Source organism: Lissotriton vulgaris, unplaced genomic scaffold (genome assembly GCF_964263255.1).
Source record: "Lissotriton vulgaris unplaced genomic scaffold, aLisVul1.2 SCAFFOLD_10292, whole genome shotgun sequence".
Taxonomy (NCBI): Eukaryota; Metazoa; Chordata; class Amphibia; order Caudata; family Salamandridae; genus Lissotriton; species Lissotriton vulgaris.
In genome coordinates this window covers 14,244-37,184 of record NW_028250303.1, presented here as the reverse complement: position 1 = coordinate 37,184, position 22,941 = coordinate 14,244, and the positions used below count along the sequence as shown (strand labels likewise).

Below are 22,941 nucleotides of genomic sequence, written 5' to 3'. Positions count from 1 at the left end.
GACAAAGAAAGGAAACTGGCAGGGGAGAACAAAAGACTCTGCTCGCGGGCCCGCAAGTAAGCCAACCAGGAACCCAATGTAATAGCAGACCAGGAACCGGAACCAAGCAGGGTAAGATACCAAGCACTCGCACAGGGGAGAACCAGAACTAAATACCATCCCCTCAGGTCATGTGACTGCGAAGGGCATGGCCATAGAAATGGAACAAGGACCAAATCTTAACAGTACCTCCCCCCAAGGGCCCTTCCCACCGGACGGGGCTTAGAGGGATGCCGGCTGTGAAACACTCGAACCAGTCTAGGAGCATGTACCCCTACCGCCAGCTCCCAGGTCCGATCCTCAGGTCCATACCCCTTCCAGTCAACCAGGTAATACAGCCGACCCCTCCGCCGTCTGGAATCCAGGATAGCATGAACCTCAAACTCCTCTTGACCATCGATCAACAAGGGAGGGGGGCACCGCCAGATCAGATGACACATAAGGCTTCAAAAGGGAGGTATGAAACACAGGATGAATCCTGTAATCATCGGGCAGCCCCAACTTCATAGCTACCGGATTAACCACCTGAAGGATAGGAAAAGGACCCACATACCTAGGATGTAACTTACGGGACCCCTGCAATCTAAGGATACAAGTGGCAAACCACACCTGCTCACCCACCCTATAGGCAGGAGCAGGTGCTCGGTGCTTATCAGCCTGTGTTTTGATCACGGCCTTGGCCTCCTGCAAATTAACCCTGGCAATGTCCCAGATGGTACTCAACGTCTTACACACTTCATCTATGGCTGGCACATGACCCGTTGGTTGTATGGCTAAGGCCCTAGGATGATACCCCATGGAACAATAAAAAGGCGTCATACCCAAGGCAGAGTGCAAGCTATTGTTGTATGCAAACTCTGCCAACGGGAAAGCAGTCACCCAATTACAGGATAATGAAGACACAAGACACCGAAGATATTGTTCCATGGTTTGATTCGTGCGCTCGGTCTGCCCGTCTGATTGTGGATGATATGCTGAGGACAGCCTAGTTGTCACCTTCAGTACAGAGCACAACTCAGCCCAAAAATGGGATACAAACTGAGGCCCCCTGTCTGATACCATGGCCGAAGGCAACCCGTGTATCCTCACCACTGCATTCATAAATACCGACGCCATCTCCTTCGCCGTAGGTATTTTAGGCAATGGAACAAAATGAGCCATCTTCGTAAACATATCCACCACCACAAATTTGGCCGTAAACCCCGAGACAGATGGAAGGTCCGTCACGAAATCCATACTAACCGTATGCCATGGAGCCTGTGGTACTTCCAGGGGCTGCAAGAGCCCCGACGGTTTAGTATGTGTTGGCTTACTAGTGGCACAAACCGGGCAGGCAGCCACATAACCCTGTATGTCCCGGGCCAAGGTATCCCACCAAAACCACCTAAGACACATTTCTTTGGTTTTCTGTATTCCTTGGTGTGCTACCAATGCAGATGAATGGCACCATTGCAACACTGATTCTCTCAAATCAGGGGGAACAAACAGCCGACCCTCGTGATACAACAGGCCGTCCTGCACCGTAACCTGAGGAAGTGAAACCCAAGGGACCAGATCTATCTGTTTCATACGGTCCTTCACAGAAGATGTAAATTCATCCACCGATGTAACCCCTACGATCCGATCACCAGCTATCATGGGGCGTGCATCTCCTGTCGACCCTGCCTCCCTTGAATCCACATAAATGCGGGAGAGAGCATCAGATTTAGCCTGCTGTGCCGCGGGCCTATATGTGATAACGAAATCATATTAGTTAAAAAAAATAACCCATCGCATCTGGCGTGGTGACAAGGCACGAGCAGAACGAAAGAACTCCAAGTTCTTGTGGTCAGTGTAAATAGTGATGGTATGTCTTGCCCCCCACAAATAGTGCCTCCATTCCTCAAAAGACAGTTTAACCGCCAATAACTCCCTTTCTGCCACGGTGTAATTACCCTAGGCAGGCAACAATGTCTTTAAAAAGAAAGCAATGGGGTGCATTACCCCAGTCACGATGTCTCTCTGCGACAATACCCCACCTACTGCACACAACGATGCGTCTGTCACCACAAAGAATGGCAGGGCAGGATCAGGATGCACCCACATGGGTGCTGTTGTAAATTTCCCCAGTAACCGCTGAAAAGCGTCTTGTGCCTCAGTGGACCAGACGAAGGGTACTCCCTTCCTCAATAGACGTGTCATAGGTGCCACTATGTCAGAGAAGTGGGTGATGAACCGCCGATAAAAATTAGCAAACCCCAAAAGGACCTGTATATCCTTGACCGTAGTTGGTACCGGCCAGGCCACAATAGACGCGATCTTCCTAGGGTCCATCTGCACTCCACCTGCTGATATTATGAAGCCCAAAAACTCCACCTTATATCCATTGGTTCAGGAGTCGTCTTATGCTCTACATTGCTCTTTATTTCTGGCTTGACATACCCTCCACGAGGTCCCTGAAACCGACTGCATTCGCCACGCCTCTCAGATAGCCTGTGATTCAATTTGACCACCAGGTCTATAAAAGCAGCGCAATCGTTGGGAGGGTCCACCACCTGAGACACTATATCATTAAGGTCCTCACACAACCCCTGGTAAAATAATGAAGTCCTTTTTGCCATGGGCCACTGGGTCTCAGACACAAGTTGGTTAAAAGTGGAAATGTAGGTTAACAAATCCTGCCTGCCCTGCCGTAACTTTAAGAGTTCCGCATCACTAGCCTGCATGAATGCATGCTTGGCAAACAGGCCTCGCATCAATTCCTGAAAGGCAGGATAACTATATAGAACACAATCATCATTATCTATCAGAGGTATAGCCCAAAGGGCAGCTGTGCCAGCCAAATATGAAATGATAAAGGCTACCTTCGCCGAATCATCAGGGAAGGCATTCGGCCTGCACATGAAGTGCAAACCGCACTGCTTCATAAAAGTACTGAATTTCTCACTATCCCCTGAGAACCTCTCTGGTGCTGCTAAAGGTACAGGGACAGGTGATGTAACCGTTACTGCAATAGGAGCCCCAGTACCAGAACTCTGTCCAGACCCTCTATCATACTGGAACGTTGCGGGCTGCAATACAGAACCTTGACCCCTGGGCATAGACTGCTCACGGGCCTTCATCGTGCCCAATTCCTGCCGTAAACCCACATTTTCCTGCCTTAAATCCTGCACCTGGCTTTGTAGTGCATTAATGGCACCCATCAAATCCTGCATCGTGGGAATGCTAGTAGCCCCACCCGTTGGGTTCAATCCCTCCTCCATACTTGCCCGGACAGTGTACAATAAAACTTGGGCTTGGTATTCTGTTAGGTTCCACCTCAGAAGCCCGTACCACTGCAGGGGCGAAGTATGGCCCAATCCACTACCCCTGCCCACCTGCCGCCCAGTGGAATCCTCGCACTGGGTAAGCAGATGAACACCGGAAGGGGGTGGGAATAACAAAAAATAGGAAGACAAGGGAGACTTGAGGGGAGGGACCACGTCTGACCCAGAAAATGACCTCCACGTAGCTGCATGCACCGAATATCTTGTGCGTGCATTGCTGGTCTTGTGGATACATGAAATGAAGCAAACTGTAGGGTCAGCACAAAACGAAGAAAGTCCCAACACTTGTCTCCATACTCCAACAGGGGGAAAAAGTCACGAAAATGACAGGAAAAACCCCCTAACCAGTAGTCCTCAACTAAATAACTAACTGAAAGGGCAAAAAGGGAAACCACAAACACTTGGAACACTATCTCAGCATCTTTCCTGATGAACGCCGATTGCACCCAAAGAAAGACACAACGACGACAAGAGACTACAAAAATCGCGGAAGTCGAGTCAGGAGAAATAACATTAACACACAGCCGTGCGCTACTCTCTGGGGTCCCCACTCCACGTCTCCACTAAAAAAAGGGGGTACTAGAGCCCTAGCACCCCAAATAATCTGGCAGTGTTCCAAATGTCCAGAAAAGCCCAGGACAAGCAACTCGGAAGGAAAATGGGCAAATAAAACGGGAACAGGGACTCAGAACCAGAAAAAGGGAAAGGACAAAGAAAGGAAACTGGCAGGGAAGAACAAAAGACTCTGCTCGCGGGCCCGCGAGTAAGCCAACCAGGAACCCAATGTAACAGCAGACCAGGAACCGGAACCAAGCAGGGTAAGATACCAAGCACTCGCACAGGGGAGAACCAGAACTAAATACCCTCTCCTCTGGTCATGTGACTGCAAAGGGCATGGCTATAGAAATGGAACAAGGACCGAATCCTAACACATTACCTCCCCCAAATATCTTTTCTTACCAGTAATTGATGTTTAACTTAGGCACATCAATGGCTGCATGACGATACAGGTTGGGTTTCTGAAGAGTATGGAGATGCCATGGTTGTGGTGGTAGTAGTAGACACTGGTAGTAGCATTTACAAAAAAAGAAAATAAGACAGTCAGTCGCCTGAGAGAGACTCTGGGAGGAGTAGTAAAGCAAAATAAATAAAACATAACGGTGGCGGGACAGCCTAGTACAAGAAGTTACAAACTGTAGTTGTGTTGAGTGAGTCACTTAACACAATCATAATACGTAATCTGCTGTGCGATAGGATGTTGATGATGAATCCAATCAATGCCAGCAATTAATTATGATGTATTAGGTCCCTTTGGAAAACAAATTGCCTTGCACATAGACTGAGCATGGGTGGGCAAGCAGAAGGAGATTCTCGTCCTGCCTTGAAATTGAATTAGTGTTGCTTTCACGACATCTGCCCCAGCAAGCGTGTGATCAATTGTTGCTGTACATTATGGGGTGATTCCGATTCGGGAAAAACCGTTCCGAATAGCCGTTCGGAGCGTTTTTCCCGTACGAATCGTACCCTTCAACGTCCCTCGTGCGTACGACGATGTACGATTCGTACCAGGAGCCGTACTCCGCACGAGTCGTACAGAGACCGTACGACTCTAATCTCCGTACGATTCTCCCTTGGAACCCGCTGTACGCGACATCTGTATGGTTCGCGGCTGGTCTTTACGACCCAGCAAGTACTATACGTGTCGGGTACGCACTGTATGACCCTTTTTCTACGGGAGCTGAAAACAGCCGTAAAAGCAGAGTTCGTGCCGAAACAGGTACGGAACAGCCCCCCCGGGTACGGTGCGTACCCGCCATGATCGCAGGTGTACGGTGTGTACCCCTGCGATCACGGGGTGTTCGAGCCATACTCCATGTACGATGGGTGTACGAGCCGTACCCCATGTACGATGGGTGTATGAGCCGTGCCCCATGTACGATGGATGTGCGAGCCGTACCCCATATACGATGAGTGTACGAGCCGTACCCCATGTACAATGGGTGTACGAGCCGTACCCCATGTACGATGGGTGTACGAGCTGTACCCCATGTACGATGGGTGTACAAGCCGTACCCCATGTACGATGGGTATACGAGCCGTACCCCATGTATGATGGGTGTACAGCTCGTACACCCATCGTACATGTGGTACGGGTCGTACACCCATCGTACATGGGGTATGACTCGTACACCCCATGATCGCAGGGGTACACACCGTACCCCTGCGGTTCCTATGGGCCTTGAGGCCGATAGGAACCCATGGCAATTACTGAATCGGTAAATACAGATTCGGTGAAATTACCGAATTGACAAGGGGGACAGGGTGTCACTTTGACACCCTGTTGCACCCCTGATTCAGGCTTGTGTGCCATGTGACACACATACATGCCCTTAGGGCATGTCCGTGTGCCACATGGCACAGGTGTACATGCACAGATGTGCATGCACACAGGAATTCGTTATTTACCATGCAATAGTATTACATGGTAAATAACGAATTCTTAGGGGCCTGTGGCACTGTTTGCAGTGCCACCTACATATAGATTTACCGATTCAGTAAATTTACAGAATCGGTATTTTACAGAATCGGTAAATTTACAGATTCTGTAAAATTTAGGCCCCCTACATCTCAATCACCAAATACCGGTCGGTAATGGCCGAAATCGGCCGTTACCAACCGGTATTTGGTGACCTACATCTGGCCCATAGTGTCTACTCTGTTTACAGCACTAAGCTACAACAACAGGACAGAACAGGCCCACGGCACCGGGCCGTGACCCAACCTTCATTTACCTTAAATTTTGACAGAGCCAGACAAAAGGCATATACAGCAACCTAGCATTTTCAAAATTAAGTGACTAAATCAATGCGCTCCTGTCAGTCATACCACTACACCGACTCCACCACTACACAGACATGTAGGTCTGGTGTGGTTCTTATTTAATTGTTGTGTTTACCTTTTATGCCACTTCATGAAACGCAGTTATTCCATCAATTATCTCTGATCCAACTGACTGATTGCGTGCAAAGGTAGTATGGTGACGGTCATCATCATGGTGTGGTACTTGTTGTCCAACTCCAACTCAGTCTGTAGTGACTCCGTTTAAGTCCATATTCCATATTAAAAAATGACAACGGATATTGGCCTGCACATGCAGTACAGTAGTAGGAGTACAATGTGGTTATTAAACAACAAGGGAACACTGACTGTTACTTGAGTCACTTTGCTTTGTAGATTAACTAGTAGAGTTGGACTTGATGCACAACATCATTCAACACAACAAACAACAGCAAACGCTCAGAGTCAGCAAGCATCCAATGCATGCCATCATTCATTACCTGTCTTGCTCTTCTCTTTGGCTGTCAGATCAGATGCCTAGTTCTGACAGGTGTGTGTTTTGTTTAACGAGGCAGTGGCCTCATTATTACTCCACATTCCTTTTTAGTTTTGTTAGTAACTGTTTCGGTTATGTTATGTTATGTTATTTGTTTTTTTTTATAGCGCTCGGCTACTCCATAGAGTGTCCCGGTGCTTTTATTGACGAACCAGTAAAAGATAAAAACACAACACAGTAAAAAAACAGACCAAGGATAAGAAGAACAAGAGCCACCTAGAGGGCAAAAAGTTTTAAGGCCCTTCCTAAAGTTTAATAGATTAGAAGTAGAGCGTAATGCAAGGGGCAAAGTATTCCAAAGCTGTGGCGCCAGCAGCCTAAAAGAGCGACCTCCAATCCGGGCCCTCTTAACTCGTGGGACCACAGCAAAGAACAATGCTTCAGACCTCAAAGATCTGGCCGGATGGTAAAAGGCAAGCCTCTTCTGGAGATATTTAGCTCCCGAGGCATAAAGTGCCTTAAGGGCCAAAGTCAGAGCTTTAAACATTATCCGCTTACGGATAGGCAGCCAATGCAGCGACTGCAGCAAGCCAGAGGCCCTGGCACGCCTGTATAGACCAAAAATGTCCTTGCTGCCGCGTTCTGGACCACCTGCATCCACTGCATCGGTTTTCTTCTTATTCATCTGTGGTACTTTGTCGCAGTTAAAGATGGTTCATATGGTCAGCGCTGTGATGGGCCATGGCCTGGGTAGTGGTCATTGGTCAATTGAATTTGCAGAAATGTCAGCAAGTTTCTTCGAAGAGTCTTGCTTTTCTCTGCCAAGTAACTTCTGTCCTGACAGTGATGAGCTTTGGATGCCTGCCGGAGAAGCTGTAGACTTCTGACAGTGATGAGTTTACTTTTGGATGCCTGTCCATTCTGACCGTGAAGAGTCGTACATGCCTGCAGAGGCAGTAGCCTTCGGACAGTGATGAGTTTCGGCTCGGAAACAAAATGGAGGATAGCTATAGTCACGTTTCACTTTTTATAGAGGGATTGTTAGTGGCAACAATTCTTGTACTATTCTCCATCCAATGTCTGCCTTGATGGAAATGTATTTAGGGCGAGCCAGGAAGATGGAGCAGGACTCTGAAGAGTGGACAGTTAAATGTACAGACGTGCAACTCCAATAGGAAAATAAAAAGAGAAGACGGTGGTGATGGATTTGTTGTGATTTGATTTTAACCAGAAAGATAGATACACACACAAATAAAGGAAGGAAAAAAGTAGCATTTTGAAAGCCTAGTTATCAGATAAGAGGAGCTGGTCCTCAAACTCTGGTGGTTCGGACAGAAGTAGGCCATGTAACTCACTACTTATGTCATCTAAGTCGCTCTCCTCTTCCTGCTGTGATTCACACATTTTGTAATCCGGTGGTATAAAGTGCTGATTCATTTTGATCCTGGTTAACCTCTCCACGTTTTTCGGCGAGAGACTGGTCCTTTTCAAAGTTACAATGGCACCATCAGCACTGAAAACACACTCAGAAGAGACACTTGCGACAGGGGAAGCCAGATACTTTATCGCCAACCTGCTGAGCACTATCCATTGGCTTATTTTACCATACCAATACACCCATGGGTTTCAAAGTCAATGGCTTGCTCAGCTATCAAAGTTTTGTACTTGGCAACATCCACTTCTGGAAAAGAAATTACTGCCTTACTTTTCAGATAAGCGAACGGCTAAGGAATCCACCAAATAATATGTGTCTTGTTTGTCATCCACACCTGCGTACATTTCAGAAACCTCCTTCAGTCGTTGCTCTAGCATGTGCAACAATGGGATAGCTTGGCCCATAGTACAGTCCTTCCTGCTCACTTAACGTGTGAAGACCTCAAAAGGAAGTAGCATCTCTGTCAGGCATTTAAAGAGGCCCCTGTGGCCCAGCTTAACGGTCATGCCTCTCACAGTAGGATCCCCTAATCTTTTCATAACATAAGCATTGAGTGGTATGTACTGCTCAAACAGACGATCAAGCATCTAATGAGTTGAGTTGCAATGTATTGGCACCTCCTGGATGAGTGCTTTGACTGGCATTTTATGCTCACGTTGAATGACCCTCAGCTGCTTCCGGGCTTTAAGAGAATGGCTGAAATGTGTGCATATTCTTCTGCAGGTGGCCAGTAAGTTGTTGACTTTGTTAATGCAGTGTGCCAAACATGGAACCCTGAAATAGCCACCACCTTCCATGGCCCTCACTACATTACTGACATTATCCGTGGCAATAAAATCAATGTTAAACCCTCTTGGGCGCAACCACTCAAAGACCTTGCTGTTAAACTCCTCCAAAATGTTTGCAGAAGTATGAGATTTCTCCATGGCAAAATTGACTACAGTTGCATGTTTGCGAGTGGCATGAAAAATCTCAGCAGCATCAACACCAGCAGATATCTGTTCTCTAACCCCCACAAAAGAGATCCAGTGTGCAGTGATGCACATGTAATCAGTGGCTTGGCAACCGGTCCACATGTCTGTTGTTAGGTGGATACTCTGAACATCACTCTGCTTCAAGGCATTCCCAAGCAATTCCAGCACATCGTGATGTAGTGCTGGAACAGCAACTCTGACAAAAAAGTAGCGGCTGGGAACCTGTCATTTTGGCAGATGGCTGTCACAAATTCCAGAAAACCCACCCCTTCAACAAAAGAAAAAGGGAGAAGGTCCAGTGCTAACATTTTAGCAAGCTTCGCATTGTACAAACGTGCTATTGGATGGCTGCGTTTGTACTGCCCTCCCCCTAAACATGCTGATAATGGTAGGCTGCATGGTTTTCCTTAGGCTCAACGACACACTTTTTTTCATTGAAGTTCTCTTTGCTATCCAAGGCTGACTCTTACTCTTGTGCCACTGAGATGTTGCTGAGGATGTGGGTGACGATAACACTGCACTGCTGGGGACAAGCCTACTTTGTGTACCAGTACCAGAAAGAATGTCTCCCTGTCCTTCCTCCTCCACCGTGATCGGATCTTCCACTTGTTTCTCCCCACCAACACCAATGGTTGCAGTTTTTATGCCACAAAGGTGGTCCTCCCAGTCGATCAAGTGGTGTTTTTTCAGATGGGTTGTTTGGCCTCCGGGACCAAAGTTTGTACCAAGCTTACCCCAACTAACAGAGGTATTACAAATGGAGCATGTAGCAATGTTCTCCTCCTTTTCACTAACCGTAAAGAAGTCCAAAACTGGGGGGCTTAACTTTTGCCACCTGCTGGAGGTGCCACTTCCATTGCCGGATGAACTGGAGGGTGTGCGTTGAATTTGACTCTGTGCTGTACCACTACCTACTTCTACTGAGGTGGTGGTTGTGCTGGATGTAGATCGCTGCCGGGCCTTTGCTAATGCAAATATGGAAGCTGTAGGTAGTGTTGGGTTTACCTGTGTTGGAGGTTTGCGTGCTACATCCCTTGCAGCGATTTTGGATAGGGTAATAATGCTGGTCGCCTTCTCCTTGGGGCCGGGAGTGATGTTCGTGATGACTGGCTCATCATGATCCTGCTGTTCTACATCGACCTCCATAAGTGTAAGGCTTTCTGGAACCTTCCTATTCCCTAGCCTGGTCTTGGGACGTGTCTCCCTCTCAGACTCAGTTTGTGACTTCCAAGTAGCATCTAGATCATAAGAAGGGGGGTTTGTCGAAGAGCTTGATGGACTAACCCTCCTTTTCCTTGCTGGAGATTTGGAAGACAATGGATCTTCTGAATGAATGGCTTCCTCTTCTTCTTTCTCTGAATGAGGCTCAATTTCCTGAACTTCCCCTACTTCAGGAGGAACAACAACTACTATTGCGGGCGGTGGTTGCGGCTGTTGTTGACCACTTATCTACTGTGCTTCCTACTTCGTTAATTGGGTACTACTTTGAGATAGCGATAAGTTTATCTCAGGCTCAGTATCACTGGTTTGCACCATTAGGCTGGCTACCTCTTCTACACTCATGTGCTTGGGCCTGGGTTGGTGGGTTTCGCCCACTGATGCAGAAGCGCTGCCCCCAGCTTTCCCCCGTACACCGCTGCTGCAGGCGTAATTTTTCTTTTCCCAAAAAAGGTGTTGGGGGAACACCAGACTTAAGTGGCACTTCCTTCTTCTGTTCCTTCTTCTCAGCAACTTTCTTGGTCTTGTAGGACCTGGAACCTGCTTTCTTTGGGCCCATCTTCTTCAGATATCAGCAGCACTCAGTTGCACAAGTTGCAGAGAAGTCTGGTCAGGTCACACGCCACGTCGTGTACAGCAGCAGGACGTCTGTCTGGCAGCACAAAGGGCGATGATGACACACCTCCTCCTCAGTCTTTTGTGCACCTAAAAGCAAAAAAGCCAGAAGAACATCAGTCAAACGATAGTACAATCAAACTAATATAATGTATAACTTAGTGTGTGGTGGTCACAATTATTACATTTTAGTAACTCAGTGAACAACAACAGTGTAGCCATGTATGAGACTTTGACAACACGGTCAGGGCTTTCCTGGTGTACTGTGTACACTCAGGAAGAATAAGAATAGCAAAGAACAAAAGAAAATGTATTGGAGCCTGTTTGGCCTAAATTTGTGCATCACATGGGATGGATGTAGCATCAGGGAGCTGCAGCTGGCAATGGGTATGGATTTGGAAGCAGTAAGACAAGAGGAACAATGGAAATACACGTAGGCCTATGTGGCAAAAACAGCACACTAATGACTACCACCACAAAATGGCTTCCAGCCACATGGTCACTCACAGGTACAAGGCACGGCAAACAATAAACTCAAGCAGGCCTATATGGCTAGACAAAGGATACCTGATAAACAACACAGCTTTAATGCAAAAACTAAAATCCACATGGCTAAAAACAGGTTGGAAAGTTACACAACAACAACACACACATGCAATAAAGGCATTTATTTAACACACCTAAAAACCGAAATACACCCCAAAAAAAACTACATTTTGCAATTCAATCCAGTACCCTCCATGCCCTAAATGAAATTCAACAGACACCACAGAAACAGTTGTTTCATGCACCCATGAGTACCTCTGGGCCTACTGGCTGAAAAAATGCCTAACACACGCCCAAAAGGTGAACCCCCCAAAAAAACTCATTTTACAATTCAATCTAATGCCATCCATGCCCTAAATGATGTTTAAATTCAACAGACAACACAAAAACACTTGTTTCATGCACCCATGATGATTGATGAGTACCTCTGGGCCTAATGGCAGATTAGGCCACAAGCTTAGAGGCCTCTGGCAAAAGCACAGTGTCTGGTCCCACAAAATGTCTGCCACCACATGGCCAGGCCACCCACAACAACAAGAAAAGGAAGACAAGACTGACAATGCAGGCCTATGGCAAAAGCACAATGCCTGGCTTGACAAAATGGCCGCCACCCACATGGTCAGGCCACCCACAATAACAAGAAAGTGAAGCTAAAGGACAGGACCAGGAAGTTGGAGACTCTGGGAACTTCCTTCCTCTTTAAAATAATTGTAAACAATGAAAAATGACTCCATTCTCAAAAAACTACAGCCAAATGACAACCTGAGGAGATTTTGGAGCAAAATGAACAAAATCATCATTTTCGAGAAGGTTTTATACTGCTCGAGAGATATTCTTCACCAGGTTGCAGTTTCTGCGTGTTCGGGATCGCGATCTTACCAACACTGCCGCCGGAAGTCAGATCGCGTGTCCGAATGACGTGTCCGCGTTCGCACACTCTCACGGGATCGTGCGAGCGAATTCCAAATCTTGTGGCGCACGTGAACGGATAGGAAAGCTCGTCGGCGATCACGGTCAGTCATTACCGCACTCGCAAGAACGCATATTGAGTGCGCGAAGAAGAAAAACAGCTACGCTACGTTGCAGATTGTGTAGTATTCGGTAACTTCACCTTCTACGCGAATTGCGAAGTTACCAAAACTACGCTAACTCTGCAAGCGTAGTGTAGTTCACCGCCCAGGGTTAATCACAGTAAGTAGCAAGTTGACTTACATTGCAAAGTTTCCGAATATGTAAAAGCGAAAATCCATTGAGAGAGTGGAGGTACCTGGAAAGACACAAGGAAACAACAGTGCATAGCCATATTATGCAATGACCGCAAAAGCACACCACGAGGCAACACTGTAAAATATGCATTACAGACAACACCGGCAAACACCACCAACATGGACGACAGGGGGCTGGAGCACACAACTGCACCTTCCAACACAGTTTAGCCCTTAGCATGCTGGTGAATGCAGTGCAGTTGAAAAGCTTACCTCTGTTACTGTTGTTGTGTGTCACCTAGTTTGGTGCAGGTCAGTGCTGTGAATCTCAAGACACAGTTGTGTCGTGTTATCCTCCTATATCAGTAGTGGTAGGATACAATGTGATCGGTGTCTGCTGAGAAAGCTGCCATAATCTACTCGGGTCTCTGTACCTCTCCCTGCCCAACTCAGGTGAAACACCTCAGTCACATGACAGGTACGCATCATGACTGAACTGCATTTATCAGAATGACTAGGGATGACCTGTGCTGGGAGGTGATGCAGTGTGCTCCCATCCCCCTAATAACATAATCATGGTCATGACAGAAGTTGTCACAGATCACACAGTGCAGAACAATGAAATCCTTAGCAGTGTGCCCACAAGAGCCAGCATCACAACACCTCCTTTAATGTGGACGATGGTGACATTGTCGCATTCACACACTCAAGTACTGTTGCACAGGGATTTTCAAGTGACATGTATGATCTATGCATGTTTATCCACATGTACACTAGTTCCTGACAACATACCCATGCTAAATCTGTTTTACAAAGGAATTTAGCTTCTCCTGAATGGGCACAAGTGCTGCGTTCACAGGGCAGGCATCAGGTATAAAGGAACTGTTGCACACCGTGTTCCTTGCTGTAGCAATGTCCTCCTCACTCCCCCATATGTGATTGTGGATATTCATTAGTGGCCTCACATTCCCACAACAAAAGCAGAATTCAATAAGCGTGCAGGCACAATCGGCTTCTGTTTCAACAAGTAGTTGCTACCACATCAGCCCTGAGACCTTCGAATTCTAGATGCCTTGACCGTCCCGCGCAATTCAGTCACTGCTGAACACAGCACTCCCACTTTTTACCGGAAGACTGACACAAGAATCACGGAAAGCCTCTGATACTGAAGGCTGTTGCACACTTTTTTAAAACATGAGGGCTCTGGCCTTGTCCCTTTGTTTCATGCGATTTCTGGAGTTCTACCGGGTGTCATTCCTCCAATTTCCAGACTGCTTTTAGCGGTTTGAGATCACTACTTGTGGCTGTACAGCTGAGCGCTGGTTTTGGGAGTGCTCAGGTAAACCCCGGTCAGTTGCAACTGTACCGTGACCACATGCAGCTCCTCTTTGGATGTGTCCCATTATCTGTGCTATGAAGCAGTTACAGGCTAACCTTCTGTTATGCCTATTTCACCTGCGTGCGACCTGTGTTCTACTGCCCAAGATGCCCCTTTCAGTGGTCCAACGATATCTGCCTTTCCAACACATCCCTTGTTGCCCTGGATCATAAGCTGTTGCCGTGGATCATCAGGTCCATTATCAAGATTGCTCCGGTGATACACGTTTGTGGGATGTCTTTCAATGTGTCAGACAGGCTGACAGCTGCGCCTGTGCATTTGAGCACAGGCGCCTGTGCCATACCTACATCAAACCTCTTCCCGGTTGCCATGGATGCTCCATTCATCCTCGTGGTGCAAGGAGCACATCTGTTCCTTCATACTGCTAGATTGGATGGCGGTCCTTTTTGCTGGAGATGATTTGGATCATCTTTTGGAACTGATTGCCTTTGAGGCTTACTGTGCCTTCTTGGATTTGTAACTAGTTAACAGCAACAGGAACTGTTGGTGACTAATTCAATGTCCTTTTAACTTTTTCACGCCTACTAACAGGAATTGTCATTCCGCTCTCTGACTTTTGCCCTATCTGCATCTGATTTGACTCTGCTGACCTCTGCGGTATGTTTCGCTTATTAACACAGACCTGAGCAAGGGGAGGCTGTCTTGTGACCATCGTGGATATTGTCGACTGGCATGAGCCCGGCTTCAATCATGCAGCTGTAGTGCATAAAAAAGTACATGACGTAGTCATTATGCAAGTACCTTAGTATTTGTCTGTCGCATGAGAAGTGTCTGCAGAGCTTGTTCTCTGCACAGTTCAGGAGCACTGCCTGTACATTCTGTCCTTTGTCGGAGGAGATTGTCCGTTGTCAATCCGTTCTGGTCAGGGCCTAGCACCCCCACTCAACAGGTGTCACAGTTGCTAGAGGACACGGGTGCCTTTTAGATGTCATGGGGAGGCAGACTAGTTGCCCCACACTTGGAGAGTGATCCATTCAGTGATGAGAGCAACACAGCACATGGGATGTACATTTTACCATGTACTGACTGAGCAATGGGTCTGCTGGCAATGCCCATAGACCTGGGACATCTTATTCAACTCCTCTCAGCAAGGAGTGGGGGGGTATGCTCGTGGGTCTTTGTCCAGTGGGATTATTGATATGACATCTTGCTTCATGTGTTATGGATGTTTCTCTATGGAAACTGTATATGTACTCATGCATTTTCAACTTCTTGTGGCACGTATGTTGCCTGTATTGACACTGTAGTAAAAGAAGCACATTTCAAAGCGTTTCTTGTCTGCAACTTATCAACTGTGTACACCCGCTTGCATACCTCTGAGTGAGTGAGAGAGCTAGTGAGGCACTATAGCAATTGGGTCCTGTGCTAATGGGTGTTTCTGGGTGCTCAGTCCCTGCCTGCCCAAGTTCTCCAATCCCACGCATAGTCCTGTATGTGTACAAAATGCCAGAAACAAATCTCAGTTTGTTAGACAACAGCAAGGAACGCAGACACAGTCATAGTTGCTCATTATTAACTTACACTCAATGGAAGTAGTTGACGATGAGCTGTTGTCGCTGATCAAGGCCTTCTTCCTTACCACTGTCAACGTCACTGGGTATGTGTGGGTTGGGTGTGGAGGGCTGTTGCTCTTCACCATTGTCCAGAATCAGGGGGATCCTTCTGTGCATGGCCAGGTTGTGTAGCATGCAGCAGGCGACTACAATCTGGCATACCTTCTGTGGTGAGTACTTAGGTGCACAACCAGTCTGGTCCAGGCACCTAAATCTTGACTTCAGCAGTCCAAAAGTGCGCACCACCACACAACATGTCCTCCCATGTGCATCATTGTATTGTACATCCTGCACCGTTGTTGGATTCTGCAGTGGGGAGAGCAAGAATGGACGATTGGGATGCCCAAAGTCACCTAGTTGTGAGACAGGCAGGTAAACAGTGTGATCTGAATGTGTGGGGAGAGCAGCATGTCACACATACATCACAGTCATTGACACAGCCCACTCACCAACAAGCCAGGCCCGCTCAGGTTGCAGATTGGTCATCAATTGGTGTATGGTGCTGTGCCACAAAATGTAGTTGTCATGTGCCGACCCAGGATACTTTGCACACATATGTGAGATGATCTGATCCTAGTGGTAGTGTTTGCGGTTCGTTTTTTATGCGGCGGTGGGAATGGCTGTTTGCCACATCGTAATCTGTTTGGCGGATGGAACGTGTTTCTGCACGCCGGTCTTGCTCTGTTCGGCCTCATCCGCCACCCTTGCGTATGCAGAAAACGTGGGGAGCCTGAGAGACCGCAGCGGATGTAAAATGGCCTCTGTAGGACTATTGTTATTCGGTGGTCACAATGATCGCACCGGGAGCGGGAAGGTAAACGTTTTCCGCCACCGCCATCAGTGTGGATGGGCTTCAGTCCGTCATCGTAATGAGCCCCTAAGTCCTGATCTACAGTGACCATTGACTAACATTTGAGTTTTGCACTTTTGTCTCTATTTTCACTTATATCTTTAAAATTCATATCTCCAGTCCCCAAATTTGAGTTATGTCATTTTGGTGTACTTTTGTTCATTAGATCTTTCTCTATTTCTATAAATTAGATTGGGATGTTTATTCTGTTGTGTTTTTGACTTTTTAACTGTTTTGGTACTTCTAAATGCTTTACATATTTCCTTAAGTGCTCTGTACTATAGCTACCAGGGTTTGAGTTCAGGTTTAAAAAATGAAATCTTTGACTGGGCCAGACACCTTAATTAATTACATGTGGTAGCCTACCATCCACCCCAATCAGCAATTATCTTTCTCAAATACACAATATCTATCTTAACAAAAAGATGATGAACTTTCAACCATTATAAGATTGCCTTGATATACTGTATGTGAGTCACCATATTCTCATAATAAATAGGAATATCATCCAGATGAACTATACAAAACATTTCTAAATATCCTCTCAAAATGTCAATGATAAAGTATTGAAACACTGCAGGAGCATTCCAGGGTCGGAAAGGCATGACTTGATAATCAAATAGCCCAAATTTTATGTGAAATACAGTATTCCATGTATTATTCTCTCAGGCTCTGACTAGAGGATATGCTCCTCTGAGTATAATTTAGTTAAAACTTTGACATTTCTAATCTGATCTAACAAAATAAGTATGGAGGCAGTGAGTAACAGTTTTTAACTAAGATTCTGCTAAGTGCTTCATAGTTTGTACACTTTCTTAACGCATCTCCTTTCTTTGGAACAAAAGATACTGGAGAAGACTAACTGGAGAAGATTGACTTTGATGGTCTAATAAACCCATTGGCAACTTTTCATATAAATAGTGTCTTATATGTTCTGTTTCTGATTCAGTCTGTGCATATATTGGACTACCAAATATAGGTGCACCAGGTCCTAAAACAATTTTCTATAAATTAGGTATTGAGGTGACAATTGACCAAAATATGGAGGCTAAAATCTTGTGTTACCAGAATATCATCGCAAGAATATTGTACTTTCAAAAATATTGTTGACAGGAAAATCACAGGTAACAGTATTTTTTATTGGGTTGTTTTCAATATTGTTGTTAAAAGTTTAACATTTCAAAATATATATCATATGTCAATATTTTTATAATTGTATATTTGTGTTTAAATGCTTTCTTAAATTTTGAAATTGTACTTTTTTGATATTTTTTGATAATTTTATTAATTGTAAAGAAATAAATGTATGTGAACATTTTGTGATAAAATTATATTTATTTTGTAATGTACTATTGTGATTTAATGATTTTTTAGTTCTTTCTTTTTTATTAGTAGGAAATAGGTTATATGGGGGAAAGGGTAAGGGGTTTAAAAATATAGGACCATGTTGAAAAACAATTCACAATGTTTTAGTGTGATATTAATTTACATTCTTATTATAATTTTACATCAAATATATATTTTTTAATGTATTGCAATTTATTTTAATGTAATTTCATGAAGAAATATTAATTCTGTTTTATTGATACATTTACATTTAGATTTAATAATTATAAAAAAGATAGTTTATTTATAGTAGTATTTGTACATTATTTTTTTACAAGTAAAATGTATTTTAGGAACAAAGGCAATTATTATTTAAAAGTTATAAAATGAATGCTTTTAAATGTTGATAATTTATTTAACATTTAATAATTTGAAAATCTGAACATTTTAAAAAGTAAAAAATATTTCTGTTGACATATATACATGTATATATATAATATATATAGCCATTTTAATATTTTTAAAATGAATGTAATTTATATTTTTCTGAAATATTGCATTTCTAGTGTTTACTGCATTTCGTTTTTTTGTTTTGTCTATATAATATAGGCCTACTTTGCTTCTGGTGCTGGTGGTCTGTGCAGAGCGGGAGGCCCTGACAAGGTTTGCTGCTCCCCCGGTAAGTACTGAGGTGGTGGGCGGCACTCGCACCCGCGCTGATGCTTCTCTTGTCTGTCTGACCTGGGGGTGTGGCCAGCCTACTGCTGCTTTGGCAGTGCAGCCTCCCAGTTTGTGGGTGCCTTCCCCGATGTGCCTGGAGAGGGTTGACCTGCTCCTCCTAGCTGCATTCCCTGCTAGGGGACCATGGTGTACCCTGTGCTACCCCACCCTTCTCCTGATGCCTTGAAGATGCCTTGCTGGCTGCATGCCCCCCGCTCTGTGTTGTGTGGGTTGCTGGCCTCAGGCCTGGACTGGCCCTTGACTGTGGTGGCCGGAGCCAGTGACTGTTGGGGGTCTTGTGCTCTCTTTGAGATGCCTCATTTCACCCTGGTTGGACTGCTTCACCCCATCCTTTCCTGGTGGGGCACCCACACAAAATCATGGGGTAATCCATGCTAATGCTCTGATGAATGGGTGGACTGCGCACCCCTTCATGCTGGTGGAGCCCCCCGCAGTGCTACTAAAGCTATTCCAGAACACCTGAGTCAGCCACCAATGGGCGATCCAAAACAATGCAAGCTCCTGTTTGACCATACTAAAACTACGCACCTAGATGGGTCACATTCCGACACGGACGAACCCCTGGATGTGGTGTTGGGATCTGGGGACACTGTTAGCACAACTCCTATTATGAAAGAGATCAGGGATGACTTCCACTCTCTTGATGCCCAACTTTATGCCCTCACCAGACGCATCAATAGCGTGGGTGAGAGCCTGGAGTGGCAGAGCACTTGGATGGGTGTGCTGAGGGACGGATCTCAAGTCTGGAAGATGGCCCTGCCACTGCAACAAAGCAACTAGACAAGATAGAACGCACCCTTGAAACAGTGGCTATTAAAAATGAAGACCTCGAGGCGTGCTCTTGGAGGAATAATGTCCGCTTACTTGGTGTGGCAGACAATCAACATGGTGTTGCAGGGATTCTGCCCAAAAACAGAACTATGCGTAGGATTATGGGACCTTAATGCATAGGGACTGAGTCATCCTACCACCTAAGTACCCATGAGCCCAGGACCGACTAGCTATAATGTCTCACTTGCTCTCCTACTCACTCACAGAGAAACAAGTGATTAGACACCCCACACCACAACACTCCCAAATCTCTCAGTAATCACAATGGCAAAACACACCCTTTCGCTTGCACTCTTGTGCTTGTCTACAATAAGATTTGACAGAGACACCAACAAATGTAAAATGTTTATTTTAACTAATGTGCTCCAATATGCAGTATACGTGCCACAACAAGCAGAAAGCTGCATAGTATAAAGTACTGTCAACATAGCAGTTAGTCCATCAATCATGAAAGGAGTTCATCATGAAAAGACAATATAGCCTAACTTCCCTCTCGTTGCACAGAATATTATTATATATTAGAAGATCTCTGGGCTTTGTCTGCAGACCACATACCTTAGTCTACAGAGGGTAGATCTACATAGGTGATGTCTCGCTCTTCTCCCTGGAAAGGTCCCTCTCCAAGTATCTGAAACCTATTTGTGTATTCCAAAAAGACCAAAGAACATTCTCCTAAACAACAGCTGCATCAGTATGTTTTGTCTAGGTGCTAAGGCCTGGCCAGAACATAATAACAAGGGGCATTTTTGTTCGAACTTGCTCACAATGTTCAGACAAAATCCCAGGAACCTGCAGAGTGTAAAAACAGCAATGGGTTCTCATGTGAAAACAGCCATAGAGATTATTGCAAAAATAAAGTCTTGTAGTAACGTGCGCAAAGCAACAGGCAATCTGCAGCATGCTCATGCTAACTTAGAGAAAACGACAATGTCCCCATGGGCCATGTGACAATGGCATGTCTCAATGTATTTGTGGAAAACATGCTCACCGATCTCTTTGACTGCACAAACTTCACGTCCACCTTTGCGGTGGAGCGATACCACTGCACCCTTGGCCCCTGCCTCCCGGTTTGTGCCCCAACTTGACCACTCCTGGCACATTTGCTGATCTACAAGGACCAGGAAACGGTACTCCGGTGAGCCTGTGAGAAAGATTGAGTGCAATACCAGGGCTTCACACTCATGTTCTTCCTGGATCTTGCCCCTACTGCTCAGGAAGCGCAGAGAAAGTATACCAATGCCAAGCAGGCATTGTGCAAACTGGGACTCAAATACACCATGCTTTATCTAGCTCATCTATGCATTGAAGTTGATGGAAAATCCCAGTTCTTTGGCAATCTGACTGAAGCAATAGACACCTGCAAATGTCAAGTGGTGAACTCACCAAGTCCTAGCCGTGCCGGTCTAAACAGCAGGGGCTCTTCACCCTTCTCGGAGCATGAACATCCTTTACATACTGTCATGCATTCTCCCTGGTTACTCAGGCAAATGCCCTCATCATTCAGTATTCTGCAGGCTGTACTTATCTTCACTCCATGTATCTGGTATTTGGAATGTGACCCCTGAGGTGTTGCCATTCCCCCAACGGGGAACACCTATCTGTTTTTCCTAGGGTTAATTTGTTTTGTGGCTGTTCGATGGAATTCACTAGATAGATTCTTATCTGGTCTCGTGGGAGTTTGGGAACTGTTTGATTGTAAATTTTTTGGTTGTAACTGATTTACGTTACATTGTGAGCACCAACGATGATACACAACTTCATGGCCCACACTGTCCTACCAAAGTACCTTAGATGCCTTTTCCTGACACCCACAGGGAGAGATGACTGTTTCCATCATTTCCTGGAACATCAGGGGACTAAAAAACCCTCTTAATGGTAAGAAGGTCCTCACTTATCTGTCTTGCAACGGTTTCAAAATAGCCTTCCTGCAACAAACCTATCTCCCACCTTGGGACACCCAACATGTTTGCCTCCACCTGGAGTGCACACTGATACTTTACAAACTATAATACCTACTCTAGGGGGGGTCTGTATATTTATACAAAAAAGTGTCCCCGTCACATGCCACTCTGTGATGCTGGACCCCGAGGTCTGCTATATCTTACTTCTCAGATTACTAGCCAGCCAACGTATACTTTTAATAAAAATATACGCTCTCATTATAGACTCCGTCAAATTTTTTCAGGCAGTTTTCACTGGGTCAATATGAGGTAGACCTGGTGATCATGGGGGCAATTTTAATCTAGTTCTAGATCCCACAATGGAGTCCATCAGCTCTCAGCTGAGTGTAAAACCCAGGTCCAACACGATTCTGCATTATATCATTGACACTTATGCCCTTAACGACGTCTGGCGGGCTAGCCACCCTACCGCTACTGACATCACCTTTTTCTTCTCCACCCATGGTGTGTGGACCTGACTTGATTATTATTTTGTCTTAGTGAGCGCTGAACTCTGGACCACTGGCATTAAACATCTCCCTCGCACTTTGTCATACCGCTGCCTAGTGCTCCTTACTCTCCAATTCCCAGGCATCGAGAGGCTGCACCCCTTGGTGTTTCCCGGGTGAGGCACTACATGACCAATTCTTTTGTACCAAACCACGCAAAACCATAATTTAATACTTTGACTTGAACTTTGATATGGTATCCACTAAGGTCACCCTCTGGGAGGCCTTCAAGGCCTATATACAAGGTGTCTGTATGTCTAAGCAGGTAGGTATCCTCAGAGACATCCGTACCCAGCTAACTCCAATAGAATCCGCCCTACGTGACATTGATTGGGAGGCTGTTAGCTCGGCAGCGTCCCTCAGTTGCATGCCCTATTGACCCTACTTACCACATTTCATGACCTGACAGACAGGTAGGCAAGTACATGGGGAAACATGCCATGGCTAGATGACACAGAGAGGAGGAACTGCTGTGTCGTACCCTCGTGCTCATACTCTGCCCCAATCTGGTCAGTGGCTTTATTACAGGAATCCGTACCTCAGATGGCACTATTGTCTTCGACACCAAAGGTGTCCTTTCAGAATTCAAGGAGTATTATGAACTTTTGTATTCCTCCCATTCCTCTAATGCTAAGACTGAGAGAGTGGCATACCTCGATGAGATAGCCATGGTGTCAATTACTGATGGCCAACGCAATTTTCTAGCAAAGCCTATTATCTGCGAAGAGGTGATTCAGGCTATCAATGCTATAGATGACTCAAAAGCCCTTAGCCTAGATGGCATAACTTGAGCTTTTTACAAAGACTACAAACATATATTTGCCCCTCACTTGCATGCCTTCTACATGGAGTCTCTGAGTATGGGCTCCCTCCCCCCGACACTCCGTGATGTGGTCCTTACATTGCTTTTCAAACCTGGAAAATACCCATTCTCTGTTCTTCATACAGACCCCTCTCCCTACTAAATCTAGATAATAAGATCTTTGCAGAGATCTACCTCTTTTAATTTGAGAACAATCTTTGCTGTGTTAAATAGGATTTCCACCATGCTTCCCGCTGCTGTGGCAGTACTGGACGCAGAAAAAAGCATTCAACTCTCTGGAATGATATTTCCTGAGAGC

General features: G+C 45.7%; 1 protein-coding gene across 1 annotated transcript in view; it reads left to right on the top strand.

Annotated features, from left to right (window-relative positions):
• Positions 1 to 3,368: 3,368 nt before the first annotated feature.
• Positions 3,369 to 22,941, top strand: part of LOC147663304 (uncharacterized) — a 31,856-nt gene continuing 12,283 nt past the window's right edge. Inside the window, exon 1 of the mRNA XM_086950543.1 lies at positions 3,369 to 3,423. Coding sequence (XP_086806669.1) covers positions 3,369 to 3,423 — 55 coding nt within the window. The remainder of the gene's footprint in view (positions 3,424 to 22,941) is intronic.